The sequence below is a fragment of the Eurytemora carolleeae genome, unplaced genomic scaffold (assembly GCF_000591075.1).
Source record: "Eurytemora carolleeae unplaced genomic scaffold, Eaff_2.0 scaffold221, whole genome shotgun sequence".
Taxonomy (NCBI): domain Eukaryota; kingdom Metazoa; phylum Arthropoda; class Copepoda; order Calanoida; family Temoridae; genus Eurytemora; species Eurytemora carolleeae.
In genome coordinates this window covers 458067-472509 of record NW_019396278.1, presented here as the reverse complement: position 1 = coordinate 472509, position 14443 = coordinate 458067, and the positions used below count along the sequence as shown (strand labels likewise).

Sequence of the window (14443 nt, the reverse complement as noted above, 5' to 3'; positions counted from 1 at the left end):
CTGAACAACGAGAACCCTGTTATAAACTGAACAACGAGAATCCTGTTATAAACTGAACAACGAGAATCCTGTTATAAACTGAACAACGAGAACCCTGTTATAACTGGACAACGAAAATCCTGTTATAAACTGAACAACGAGAACCCTGTTATAAGCTGAACAACGAGAGCCCTGCTATAAGCTGAACAACGAGAACCCTGTTATAAACTGAACAACGAGAACCCTGTTATAAGCTGAACAACGAGAACCCTGTTATAAACTGAACAACAAAAACACTGTCATAAACTGAACAATGTAAATTGAATTCTTTTTGAAAAAAATAAATTTATTTTGATTTAATTTAAATTATTTTAAATTAAATTAAGAGATATGTGTGACTTATGTCAAATAAAATAAATGCTTAAATCCTAAAAATATATTATTCTTTGTTTGTTTTTATTTTTGGTCAGCAAGTTTATGCTAGATATTTATAAACATTATTTTCAACTTTCAATATCTTTTATTTTGAAATAAAAACTGTACATTAGCAACAATAATACTTTTCTAATCCTATATTTGCAATCAGATATTTATGTATGAATTTAATGGATCAAATAGTCTAAGGTTGCAAAGATACAAAGATTTGAAAATCAGTGAGAATGTTTGATTTCTTTATTGAAAATAAAATAGATTTTTTTAAATTAATGAATCGTTTTTCAAAAATGACAAGGAAATCAATCTTATTCTCGAAAATAAGTACAATCTAGAGCACAAATGTTTGTAAAGTCCATTTAAAAAGTTTAACTTACATAACTGGAAGTTCAGCGGAGCATTCAATTTTAATCCGCTTAGTGGAATCCACTAAAACCATCCGCTCATCTTCTCCTATATACAGTTCATCCACTACACCAGATACATCTGCTTGAATTCCGCTAAATAAAACAATATGCACCCGCTAGAATTCCGCTAAACAAACCAGATACACCCGCTATAATTCCGCTAAATAAAACAAAGTTTATCCGCTAGAATTCCGCTAAATAAAACACAATACATCCGTTAGAGTTCGGCTAGACAAAACAAAATACATCCCCTAGAATTCCGCTAAATAAAACAAGATACGTTTTATAGAATTCCACTAAATAAAACAAAACACATCACTTTAAATTCCGCTAAACAAATCAAAATATGTTCACAAGAATTCCGATAAATAAAAGAAAAAACATTCGTTAAAATTCTGCTAAACAAAACAAAATACATTCGCTAAAATTCCTCTAAATAAAACAAAATACATCCACTGGAATTCCGCTAAACAAAACAAAATCCCTTAAAATTCCGCTAAACAAAACAAAATCCCATAGAATTCCGGTAGATAAAACATAATACATCCATTAGAATTCCAATAAATATAACTAAATACGTTCACTAGAATTTCGTAAGATAAAACAAAATACATCCGCTAGATTTCCGCTTAAAAAAAAATTGCTTCAGCTAGATTTCCGCTAAACAAAACAAAATATATCCGCTAGATTTCTGCTAAACAAAACAAAATGCATCCGTTAGAATTCGCTAAACAAAACAAAATTTATCCGTTAAAATATTGTTATACAAAACATCATTTTCCAGCTGTACAGAAATGCTTATGCTAAAAATAATTACTTTTAATGCATTCCTTTTGTTTGCAAGGATAGCATCTAGATTCTAGAATAGGATATTTAATTTGTTTAAGCTGCAAATTCAGTAATGTTCAGTATAAAAAGAATAAATAAAAAAAATTACTATTTCTTTAAAATGTATGATGATAAAGCAAAAAACTATAAAGTGTGAAACGTGTGATTTTCACACTTTTAAGTCAAGTATAGAGGGAGGGGGGGGGGGGGCTTTGTCGAGACTTTGCTTAAATCAGTAAATAATGTTTAACTTTTTCATGATGTGTCTTCAAGCAATATGTGAGAGAAATGGAATTACCCACGGAAAGATAATATTTTTTTGCGAAAGTTTTTTTTTTGGGGGGGGGGGGAAATTTATAATTGTAAGTTTACTTGTCTTCGCAGTTTTTAAATTGTAGCGCGCCAACTAGAGCAGAAGAGATGCTGGACAGTACAAGTGCTACCCTCAGGTACATGTTTACCAAATGTACACTGTACAGTACAGCAGAGGTATGTATCTACATGTACGTACTGATGTGTACAATCATAAATACGGCATCTGAAATTAAGATTGTGATTTTACTTTCAGTGAAATTTAAGAAACAGAGTTGCCATAAAAGGATAAGACTTCAATGACGACCTAACGCATATTAATTCTAACAATCTGAGGGTTGAACTAAAGCTGTAATGACTTGAAGAAAGTCTTTTAAAAGGAATATTAAATGATTTGTCAAAAAAAAAACTAGTTTACAACTGTAGGAAACAATGTATATTTAAATAAAAAATAATAATAATGATCAATTTTTTTTACAGCCGTCTCTGATCCTTTGTAAGTAACCCTGTAGTTAATTAATAAGATAGGTATTCAGAGGACCCATGGTGAAATTGAACACGGAGGAAAGAGAACGGAAATATACTTTTTAGCAATTGATCTATGAATCTAATATTCTTTAATATTCTTTTTTCTTTAATATAATTTAGATGAAATCTTCCAAAAGAGATTTCATAATTCTCGGAAATTCGAATACCGAATGGAAAATTTTAATACAGAATTTGTTCCAGATAGAGAATTAGACACGGATACATATGAACCTGGGATACAGAATCATACCCGAGTACAGAATCTATTCCGGATATAGAATCAGCTCTGAATACAGAATCTGCTCTGGATACAGAATCAGCTCTGGATACGTAAGAAGTTCTGGAAACGTAAGAAGTTCTGGATACAGAATCAGTTCTGGATACAGAATCAGCTCTGGATACAGAATCAGTTCTGGATACAGAATCAGCTCTGGATACATAATAAGTTATGGATACTTGATCAGTTCTGTATACAGAATCAGTTCTAGATACAGAATCAGTTCTGGATACAGAATCAGTTCTGGATACAGAATCAGTTCTGGATACAGAATCAGCTCTGGATACAGAATCAGTTCTGGATACAGTATCAGCTCTGGATACAGTATCAGCTCTGGATACGTAAGAAGTTCTGGATACAGAATCAGTTCTGGATGCAGAATCAGCTCAGGATAATATAACATCTTAATACTCAAAAGTATACAGTAACAAATAAATAAATTAACTTTATAAATTATTGACGGAAATTTTACTGTCAACTTGTATTATCACAGCTGGTCACTGGTTAACTTGGGATTGAGAGGCCCATTTAACATTATATGGAGTGTAGAGAATAGATAGATAGATATATGAATGGGTTGATGAAAATAATAGATAGATAGATAGATAGATAGATATATGGATGGGTTGATGAAAATAATAGATAGATAGATAGATAGATAGATAGATAGATAGATAGATAGATAAATAGATAGAAGCAAGACATTAATTAATTGATAGTAGATGTATATATAGACAAGCCAATAGACAGACAAGTGGCAAAAGATAGATAGACAGACAAAATACATTGATTTTATGATAGATAGATCAAATAGACAAGATACAATGTTTTTATAATAGTTTATAGATCAAAAATAGACAAGATATACTATTTGAGAGACAATTATTTTTGTCATTTGGATATATCCATGTCTACGTCAAACAAAATAACCAATCGATTAACCCCTGCAAAAAATATTTCTATTAATTGGATATTTCTAAAACAAATCTATTGCTAGAAGAACTAGAAATTACGTCTTTTCGGTGTTATTTGAATCAATTTCACAATTAATGACGCAACAAGGTAAATATAATATATCACGCAGTAGACTTGTACACTGTACAATGTACAGAGCTCACTAGAGATTAGAGAACTAAACTCTAAAGCTTGAACAGGACAGGATAACTATGCTCTAGGTAGTAAACAAGGCAGTGAGTGACTCTCTCTCTAATCTGTGTAGGTGCATGAGGTGCATAACTCAGCCAAGCCCTAGAAGTATAACCGCGGGCCGGTACAAGGGGAATACGCTTAAACGGGTAATCCTGAACCCATTGTACGCAAAAAATACGAAAATGGAAATAGGGACCGTTGTACAATGTACATAACAATTACAGATACATTATACAATATACATAAATGAAGAATATTCTATGATTGATAGTTTCATGAACGTAAAATTTGAAATTAATTATAAATAAAAAATATTTTTAAAGAGACTTGCTTATAGGAATTAGTATGTATCTACATGAATGTTTTAAAAAAACCATAAAATATAATAATCAGGCATAGGCGTAGAAAGGGGGGTTACATGGGGGACCCCCCTAGAATCTCGGGGTTATAGTACATGCCCTTCTATAGAATCTTGGTCTCCATTATCCATGATTACCAAAAATAAATATGAAAAAAAAATTTATAAGCGCTTCGCCCATCATTAAATTCAATCAACTTAATCAAAGTAACACAGATAAGATTTACCAAAAAATTTATTAAATTTAATGCAGTATGTGAACGTGCACTATGGGGGGGAATGGGGAGAGGGGAAAATAACAGTTTTTAGTTAAAAAGTATTATTTTGCCCCACAATTATAGGGTGGCTAAAAAAATATTGCCACTTTGCGCCATTATTTATTGATCTTAATTAAACTTCAATCTTTTATCTCAAATTAGCTATTCCGTTTGGATGGGGGGGGGGGGCAAAAACAAAAAGTTAAAAAAGTAGCATATTTTTATCTTAATACAGTAAAATCAAAGTATAAACTATGCAGTGACTATATCATAGGGAATAACATAAATGACGGCACAATTCACCATTTCGTCCGACTGCACACCCATTTTTTCGTCTGGCACTGTTTATACAATATACATTCATTTTTAAAGTACTTTACATTATTTGGTTTAAATTTTGAGCCACATTTTTGTTCATTTGCACTAAAATGTGTTCATTTGTGCTATAAATAATATTTTATGGGCAATTATGGTAAAATTTTAGATTTTAGTTAGATTGAACATATTTTTGTTCATTTGCACTAAAATATGTTCATTTGTACTAATTAATATTTTACGGGCATATGGATGGTAAAATTTTAGATTTTAGTTCGATTGAACATTTTTTATTCATTCCCACTACAATATGTTCAATGAACTAATTAATTAAATGAACCGAATTCCGGTAGAATTTTAAAAATAGTTCTCCATGTGCTCGAAAAACCTTCCATGTGGTTTTTAGTTTGATTGAACAATTAGTTGTTCAGTCGCACTAAACGTTAGTCCGAATGAACGTATAGAGCGAATGTACGTTAGTCCGATCAATCATTAGTGCAAACGAGACGACACCAATTTGTACATCGGATGATATTTCTCAATGTCGTCTTCTAAGTAGAAAGCAGGTATATCCGGACTCAACAGCTGTTCAAGCTGTGTCGTGTCAAAATATTAAAGAAACCCAAAGGATCAACAATGTTTAGAAAAATTTAACTGAGATGTTAGGAATCTAAATCTAAGGAATTGTAGCACAAGTCTTTATGAGAATTTCATGTATAAAAATGTGAATATTCATATGTTGACATGACTTGTTTTGCAGTTTTATTAGTAACATTTGTTTAACGCTATTTTACATCAAACATGAATCAGTAAATTTGTTAAACAATTGATTATGTACTGCATATTGCACTGTAGATAGATCATGAATAATGTTGAAAGTTATTGAAATTAATAGATCGGGTCGGTATATTCCTAGAGAACGATTTTTGGACCCCCGCCCCCAAGGCCCCCCCCTCCTAGCAATTTTGTACATGACGAAATTAAAATTAGTATTTATTCAGTATTATTCAGGGTTAGGTTAGGCTAAGACACTTTCTGGCCGAGTGCTGCGGCTAGGACAGGCTAGGGGGCCGAGCGCTGCGGCCACGGGCTAGGTTAAGTTAACGACACTTTCTGTAAGATCCATGCACAAAATTGATAGGAGAGGGGGGGGGCTGGGGGGTCCAAACATCGTTCTCTAGGAATATATCAATAGATCTAAGACCATGCATTCATAATATACAAGGGGTCTATAGTTCTTTAGATGAAAATCATTTTATTAGGACCAGGGGCGTACTCAGGAATTTATCAAGGGGGGCTCGATTTTTTTTCTTTTCTGGGGGTGGCTCAGCACCCGCTTGGGCCTTTAAAAACTCTGAAATCGAAAGATACTGGTCCAGGGGAGACATAGAGCCAATAGCCCCCCTGAATACGCCTCTGATTAGGACAGTCAAGGGTTGCTTTCAAAAGCAATTACTTCTGGAAAATAAGCACTTCTAATCCTTATGCTGAGCGCCTTATAAAAAAGACAAATTTTTATTATTTCAGATTAGAAATGGGATTGACGATTTCCAGTCTGTTTGGCCGATTATTCGGGAAAACTCAGATGAGAATATTAATGGGTAATTTTTCGAAAATTTAAAAAATGTTTTCACATGTTCAGCCGAAAATAGCTAATACCAACAAACTTCAGATCCAAAATATGAGTTATAAAACTAAAACAAGGCTTAGCAAAAAAAATATTTTCGATCTTCTTTCTGTATAATAAAGGTCTTCGCTTACATACATTTATTTTTATGTCATTTAAAGCTGGCCAAACTGCTGGACCAAATTGGCTGATTTTTTTTTAGTTCCATGAGTACCATGTGGGTAACATAGGCTAAAAATCGGAAGTATTGTCTTTAAAATTATTTTTTTTTAATTCTATGGGCAACGCCGGGCACTAACAAAACAAAAAACAACCCCTTTTCATTCACTTTTTTTATTGCAACTTTAAGTAAAAAACGTATTAATTTTTCTGAAAAAAAGATACTTTGCCTTTGTTACTATCACTGCTTATGTGACGCATGAAGTGGCTTAAAAATTAGTTTTTGGGTGCATAGGTTCTATGGTGGTGTGGCCCAATTTGAGCATTTTGTGAATATTTTAGGTTAATCGGAGTATTGCATCAGGTGCCAGCTGTTATTGGTTTATCGGCAAAATCTTGATTTCTGATGAAGGTCAATGACCTCCGATCTCAAATTTCCGGTTAGATGACCACACTCGAAGACTGAATGCAAAATATAAGCCTTATATCTCAATGTTAAGAACCAACCGCAGCCTTTACACATTATGGTGTCGAATTGCCCCCTAACTCGTAACATAAATCGAGACGTGCATTACTCCCACCCATATTCATCAAGTTAGAGCAAACATTTTTTTTTGCAATTCAATACTGAGGGTTGACATCACCCAGAGAACCTATGCACCTTTAGATTTTCTGACTTAAACTTTGTATTGTGTGACCCTACTGTTAATTTGTTTTTAATATTTTTTACATTTGATTGTATTGTTAATTGATAGTTGGATTGGATGCTGCTGGTAAAACTACAATTCTTTACAAACTGAAACTTGGAGAGATAGTCACTACAATCCCAACCATAGGTAATCCCATAATTTTTATCCTTACCATGTGGTAAACTTTTAACTATCAATATCATCCAAACAAAGTTAAACCCAAAACTATTAACATAACCATGTGTAAATTTATAACTACAGGGTGTCCCACGAAACATGACAGTATGCAAGACGACTTGAATATCGTCTTGATTTTCGATATAATTTGCTGCATTTATTTGTCAACCTAGTTTTGGAAATAAATTTCTAGAGATAATGATCGCAAAATTCCCCTAGTCCTGCTTTTTCCAAAATGTGGTCTGCATTTTTTTATGCTTTCAATATTGCCCGAGATATGAATAATTTCGTTCAGATTTCGACAATTTTGCTTTTATTTAAAAAAATTGAAATCTGAACCAAACTCTTTATATCTCCTGTAATATTGAAAGCGCAAAAAACGCAGACCACTTTTGGGAAATGCCAGGGCTAGGAGAATTATGTGATAGTTGTTTCAAGAATCATACATGTTAAAGTAGATAGAAGACTAAATGTCACAAATAAATTCAAATATCAAAGACGATATTCAAGTCGTCTTGCTATTGTCATGTTTCGTGGCACATCCTGTACCATCCCAACAATATAAATCCCTTACTATCATCCCAGCCATTGGAAAGCCCATAACTTTCTTCTTTAGCCATTGGTAATTTTTAGCCATCATCCCAACCATAGGTGAATACTGAAAAATATATAGCTACCATACCAATCATAGGTAAATAATAACTACATCCAAACCATAAGTAAATCCATAACTATCAACCCTACTATAGGTAACCCCCATAATTATCATCCTAATCATTGGTAACCCCATAATTATCATCTTAGCCATAGGTAAATTCATTTTATCTTTCTTACCATAGGTAAAAACATTTCTATCATCATAACACTATGTGAATCCATAACTAGCATCCCAACAATTTGTGAATCCATAATATCATCCTAGCCATAGGTAACGCCATAACTATGATCCTAACCATAGGTAAATTAATAACAATCATCCCAACCATAGGTTAATTCATAACTATTATCATAACATTATTTGAGTCCATAACTATAATCCCAACAATATGTGAATCCATAACGATCATCCTAGCCATAGGTAACGCCATGACTATCATACTAACCACCGGTAATTCATAACTATTATCCGGTTCATCCCAACCTTTGGTGATTTATAACTATCATTCTAATTATTAGTAAATCCATTACTAGCACCCCGCCCATAGGTAACCCCATAAGTATCATCCTAATCATTGGTAAATCCATAAAAATCATCCCAATTACAGGTAAATTCATAATTATCATCATAACTATATGTGAATACATGACTATCATCCTAACAATATGTTAATTCATTACTATCATCCCAAGTCCATTACTATTATTCTTGCCGTAGGCTACGCCATAACTATCATCCTAGCTATTGGTAATTTATAAATATCATCACAATTATAGGTAATCCCTTAACTATCATCCCAACCGTTGGAAAATCCATAATTATCATCCCAATAATAAGTTAATACCTTACCAACCTATAGGTAAATCCATAATTAGAAAATAAGTATTCAAAACCTGATTTTAAGTTTTATTGTATCGACATTATGTTTCATGCTAGGCATTCTTCAGGATACTAATTTGGTGATTTCTTATTTCTTAAATCCATATTATGTAACTATCGTCTCCACCATAGGTAAATTCATAATAATCATTCCAGCAATATGTCCATAACTATCATTCCAATCCTAGGTAAATTCATAACTATCATCCTAGTCATAGGTAAACAAGTAGTGAGTAAGTAATTTATTTATAAAATATAACAGTAGTGTAGGCTGTGGGAATATTTTCCCTTAATTCTTAAGAAATAAAAGATACATTTTTATTTTTAAATTTTAGATTAATTTTTAAATTTTAAATCAATTTTTAAATTTTAAATTAATTTTTTTAATCGGTGTATTTTCAAAAAAAGAAAATGAAAAAATAAACAAAAAATGGATAAAATAGATTTATACTTTTATTTGTGAGGCTTATGTAGTTGCAACTTCATTCTATATTATTTTATTTTAGGTTTTAACGTAGAAACTGTTGAATACAAGAACATTTGCTTCACTGTCTGGGACGTCGGCGGCCAAGACAAAATCAGGTAAAACGATGGCCGTTTGGACTGCGTATCAATTTGGAGCAATCCAATCCACCCTGTATCAAATTCATAATTCATCATAACATTCGTATCCAACCCGCTAGCAGCAAGGGCGTGCTTCAAGTGCATACACAGACGATTTACTAAAACAATTATTCTCGGATTCCCGCTTTTCACTTAAACTGCGATGAAATTTAAGTTATTCAAAGTTATTTATTGCCGGTTGTTATACATTCGGGGAACTGATATATCACTGTATAAATATTCCTTTTTAAGTCTTGATATCCTTCATTTTCGTTCAACTCGTACATGGAATTGATGACTTTAATGATGTCAAATAACAACATTTGTTGAATGATCAACAAAAAATGAAGAGTTCTTATGCTACAATTATTTTTATCCAATCTGTAAATCTCCCTCAATACAAAAATGTTATTTCTGAATTTTAACAATTTGTGGTAGATTTTATACTTCTACTGGCACTAGTACTTTAAATTCAACCTAAATCAACATTTCATGATAACTTCTTTTTTTCAGTTCATTTTCAGACATCAGTCTTATACTCAGTTTATTAAACTACGTTTTAGCTGACAGTCCCTTTAAAAGCTTAAATAGCTATGATTAAATGTAAACTATGTTTTAGCTTTTTGGTCACAGTTCCTTTAAATTTTTAGACCTATGATTCTCTTACATATTTAGACCTCTGTGGCGCCATTACTTCCAGAATACCCAGGGACTTATCTTCGTGGTGGACAGCAACGACAGGGAGAGGATACAGGAGGCACAGGACGAACTTCAGAAAATGGTGAATATTCCGATTTTCAAAGTTAATTTATTTAAGAAACCCCCCTGGTTGCTAGTGCTCCTCTATAAGAATCCCACCCTGGTTGCTAGTGCTCCTCTATAAGAATCCCCCCCTGGTTGCTAGTGCTCCTCTATAAGAATCCCCCCCTGGTTGCTAGTGCTCCTCTATTAGAATCTCCCCCTGGTTGCTAGTGCTCATCTATAAGAATCCCCTGGTTGCTAGTGCTCCTCTACAAGAATCCCCCCCTGGTTGCTAGTGCTCCTCTTTAAGAATCTCCCCCTGGTTGCTAGTGCTCCTCTATAAGAATCCCCCTGGTTGCAAGTGCTCCTCTATAAGAATCCCCCTGGTTGCTAGTGCTCCTCTTTAAGAATCCCCCTGGTTGCTAGTGCTCCTCTATAAGAATCCCCCTGGTTGCTAGTGATCTTCTATATAAATCCCCCCCAGGTTGCTAGTGCTCCTCAATAAGTCCCCTCCTGGTTGCTAGTGCTCCTCTATAAGAATCCCTAAGAATCCACCTGGTTGCTACTGCTCCTCTATAAGGATCCCCCTGGTTGCTAGTGTTCCTCTATAAGAATCCCCCTGGTCGCTAGTGCTCCTCTATAAGAATCCCCCCTGGTTGCTAGTGCTCCTCTTTAAGAATCCCCCCTGGTTGCTACTGCTCCTCTATAAGAATCCCCCCTGGTTTCTAGTGCTACTGTATAAGAAGCCCCCCCTGGTTGCTAGTGATCCTCTATATATCGAGGGTAACTTGAAGTAACGTTTGCTGCACCTTTAACCGCACCCCCGTATAAGCTGTGTAATATAATGTATGAAATTGAATAAGTTATCCATTATCTTCTCTTTCAAATATAGGATATTTCAATTATGGTTTCGGGCATGTTCCGCCCTTGTTCTCCTTTAAATGGGGAGTCGCTTGAAATCAGAATTCTTTTCAGCGAGAAAAAATTTGAACTTTTCTTAAATCGACTTAAAATGATCCGATGAACACAATATTCAAGTTTGATTCAAAAATAAATAAATAAATTTCATGAATTTTTGAACAAGTGTATTCAATTATAACAGTTGTTTTACTTGTTTGTTTGGTTTTATTTCTTGAAAATGTATTTTTATTTTTTTGCTTGAAAGTCTGAAGCAAAAATACTGGGTTTTCGTCGCTTAATTTAAAATAAAACATCATTGAGGGGGGGGGGGAATGCTTTTTTGGGGTAAAAAAGTATCTGAGGGTAGGGGGGTCCGATTTCAAGTTTACATACTTATTTCGTTTTTCATTAAAAGATCAATATTTTCTAATTCATTTTTTAAAATCCCCAATTCTATCATTGAAAATGCGCAATTTATTCTATTCTGTCCTATAAAAATTTAAATTTGTTTGAAATACTTAGGAAAAGAGACCGACCACATTTTCGAATATTATAGGACTACTTGTTAGGAAAAAAAATGTTTCATCGACAACCCCCCCTCCCTACCCATTAATGGGGCTTTTGCCTACTATGAGTCTTTTTTAACACAAAACAATTTTTTCAGAGACACTCCTCTGTATATTTAATTTTATGCTTTCTTTCTGATGATGAAGATAGATGCATGAGACAGCAATGTCAAATTAAAAAATTTTAAAATTTAAAATAAAAATACTGTGAATCTGCCAATGCTGTTTTTCTTCAAGTTTTAAAAACTATGCCAACTAAAGGAAACGATGCCCTGTGCCATTCTACGGGCCGCAATTATGCTTGTATTCTAGTTGCTAGAGGACGAGATATTAAACGCGATTTTACTTGTATTTAATAGCTTCTAGTTCTAGTTGCTCTATAGAACCAGCTATGGAACGCGAGTATCCTTGTTTAAATATTTGTTTGTGCTAGTTACAAGAGGACGAGCTACGGGACGCGATTATCCTTGTGTTCGCAAACAAACAGGATCTTCCCAACGCGATGACCGCTAGCGAACTCACAGATAAGCTCGGACTTCAAAACCTCAGAAACAGAAAGGTCTGTAGATATTGAAAATTGAACATTTATTATAAATAATTACGCACCCCAAGGCACATCAACTAAGAAATTTCACTTTGAATCAATCTCTTCACAAAGTCTCCTAAAATTAACAGGCCTTCTTCTCGTTTTTTTTCGAAATCTCTCAATAGTTGGAGTTTAGCAATCTTTAAATGTTAAAAAAGTTCACTATTTAAGTGTGGAATGTGGTATTTTTTTCTACGTTCAAAATTTTAATATAGTTTTTTTCAAATAAAGCTACGGTCGGCACAATCTTTATATGATGATTTTACCAACTCAACAAAAAATATTCCACACTTACTGAATCGTCCGTACATTAAAATTTTTAAGACGCAATTAAGGAAGCAAATGTCAATTTCCAAAAATGAGATGAAAAAAGTGCCTACGTACTTTATGCCCGGAGACGCTTAATTTTCAGTCAGATCATTAAGGATTTCTCCGTCAATCCTGAGCTGAAAACTTTAGAATGGTGGATATCAGGATTAAGGCTTAAACCACTCTTTTCAAACTAAGTTTCTTAATATCCAGTTTAAATATTGCTTGTTCTCCACATGAATTTAAACTCCAGAGAAGTTAACAGATCGGATATCTGGATATTTCATTCTAAAGTTTTCAGCTCTGATCAGTTTAAAGTGTTCTACCATATTGTTGTGAATCGCTACTCTATAAATGAAGGGGCGCTTGTAAATACGAGTACAGTCCCTTTAACGATCATTTTATATTGTTTATTTTGCAGTGGTACATCCAGGCAACCTGTGCAGTGCAAGGTCATGGTCTATACGAAGGCCTGGATTGGCTTTCCAGCGAGCTGAGCAAGGTTTAAGGACACAACCTGGCGGGGAACAGACAGCATTTATGCCACCCAGTCTAGAGAGTGCTCGAACATTTAAATATATATACTTCAGCGGAGAAAATTATAGTTTATGTTGTAAACATATTCTTATCATTCCTGTTGTTTCTGTATGTCTTGTTTTTCTTTCTTTTTTAATCATANACGGTGATTCACTGCCTGGATCAAACTAGACTTAGAAGGTCCGATTTATTACAGTAAACAAAATTTAGTATTAAATTCAACATTTTATTAAACAAAAATCGAACCTTTTAAGTCTGGATTAAAGTTTTTCCTTCAATAACAAATTATTTGTAAAACATTTGATTTTGATTTTCCATTTTAACATCAAGTTTTCTCACCAATATTTGGATTAAGTGTGATATTTTTTTTAATTTTATGACTTGGAAAATTGGTCTTGGCAGTGAAATTGTTAATAGTATTTTTATTCACTGATTCTTTTATATGAAATATATCTTTATATTTAAAGCTGGTTTTTTGTCGAACATTTATTTTTTAAAAATAATCGTCTCTAATTGCGCGGCATTAATTTGGGAATTTGATCTAGCTGCGATTCGCTCACCTTAAATGTAATAATTTTTACTTATGGAGCATTTTTCTTTACTCGTTTATAAATAATAACAGTAAAAAAATAGGTTTTCCTAGAGAAAAATCTTGTGTAACTTTGAGTGCATTTTTTTCTGATTGGACGTAATCTAAGGGCATGTAAAGTCTAAAGAACTTTTGCCTCCCAAACTTTTTCACGTTTTACGCCTTTTGGATACAAGTAATCTGAGATAAATAACACATTTCAGGAGATAGTAGTTCCAAAACTAGCACTTGGCAATAACGGGAAAGTGGGTTTTGTCTCGAAAATGTTTAAAATTCAGAATATGTTCGAAAATGGAAAACCTGTCACTGTCTTGAAAACGGTCAAGAGATTTAATATAAAAGAACTACATTTTTGATAAAAAAAAGTTTTAAGTGGGAATTGTTGTCCTCGTTTATGTTCAATGAAATTTTAGTTATAGTTTTTAGCATCGACTTTTACTCTGGATATGGGCCGGGATCCCAAAAACCCAGTCTTTCAATTTGTGCCCATTTCTAACACTTAGTGTTAGAAATGGGCCAAGTGTTAGTTTTGGAACTTATGTCCCTTGTATTTAACTTTGCAATCCCAGTGAAGCCCTGGG

General features: G+C 33.4%; 1 protein-coding gene across 1 annotated transcript; it reads left to right on the top strand.

The window, feature by feature from the left end:
* Positions 1–6369: 6369 nt before the first annotated feature.
* On the top strand, positions 6370–13354 carry LOC111700003 (ADP-ribosylation factor 4; the record flags this gene model as incomplete). The annotated part of the gene is given in 6 exon segments (XM_023470810.1): positions 6370–6443; positions 7384–7464; positions 9538–9613; positions 10310–10415; positions 12275–12400; positions 13158–13354. Coding segments are annotated over 6 exon segments (543 nt in total). The 3' UTR covers positions 13245–13354.
* Between the last annotated feature and the right edge of the window lie 1089 nt (positions 13355–14443).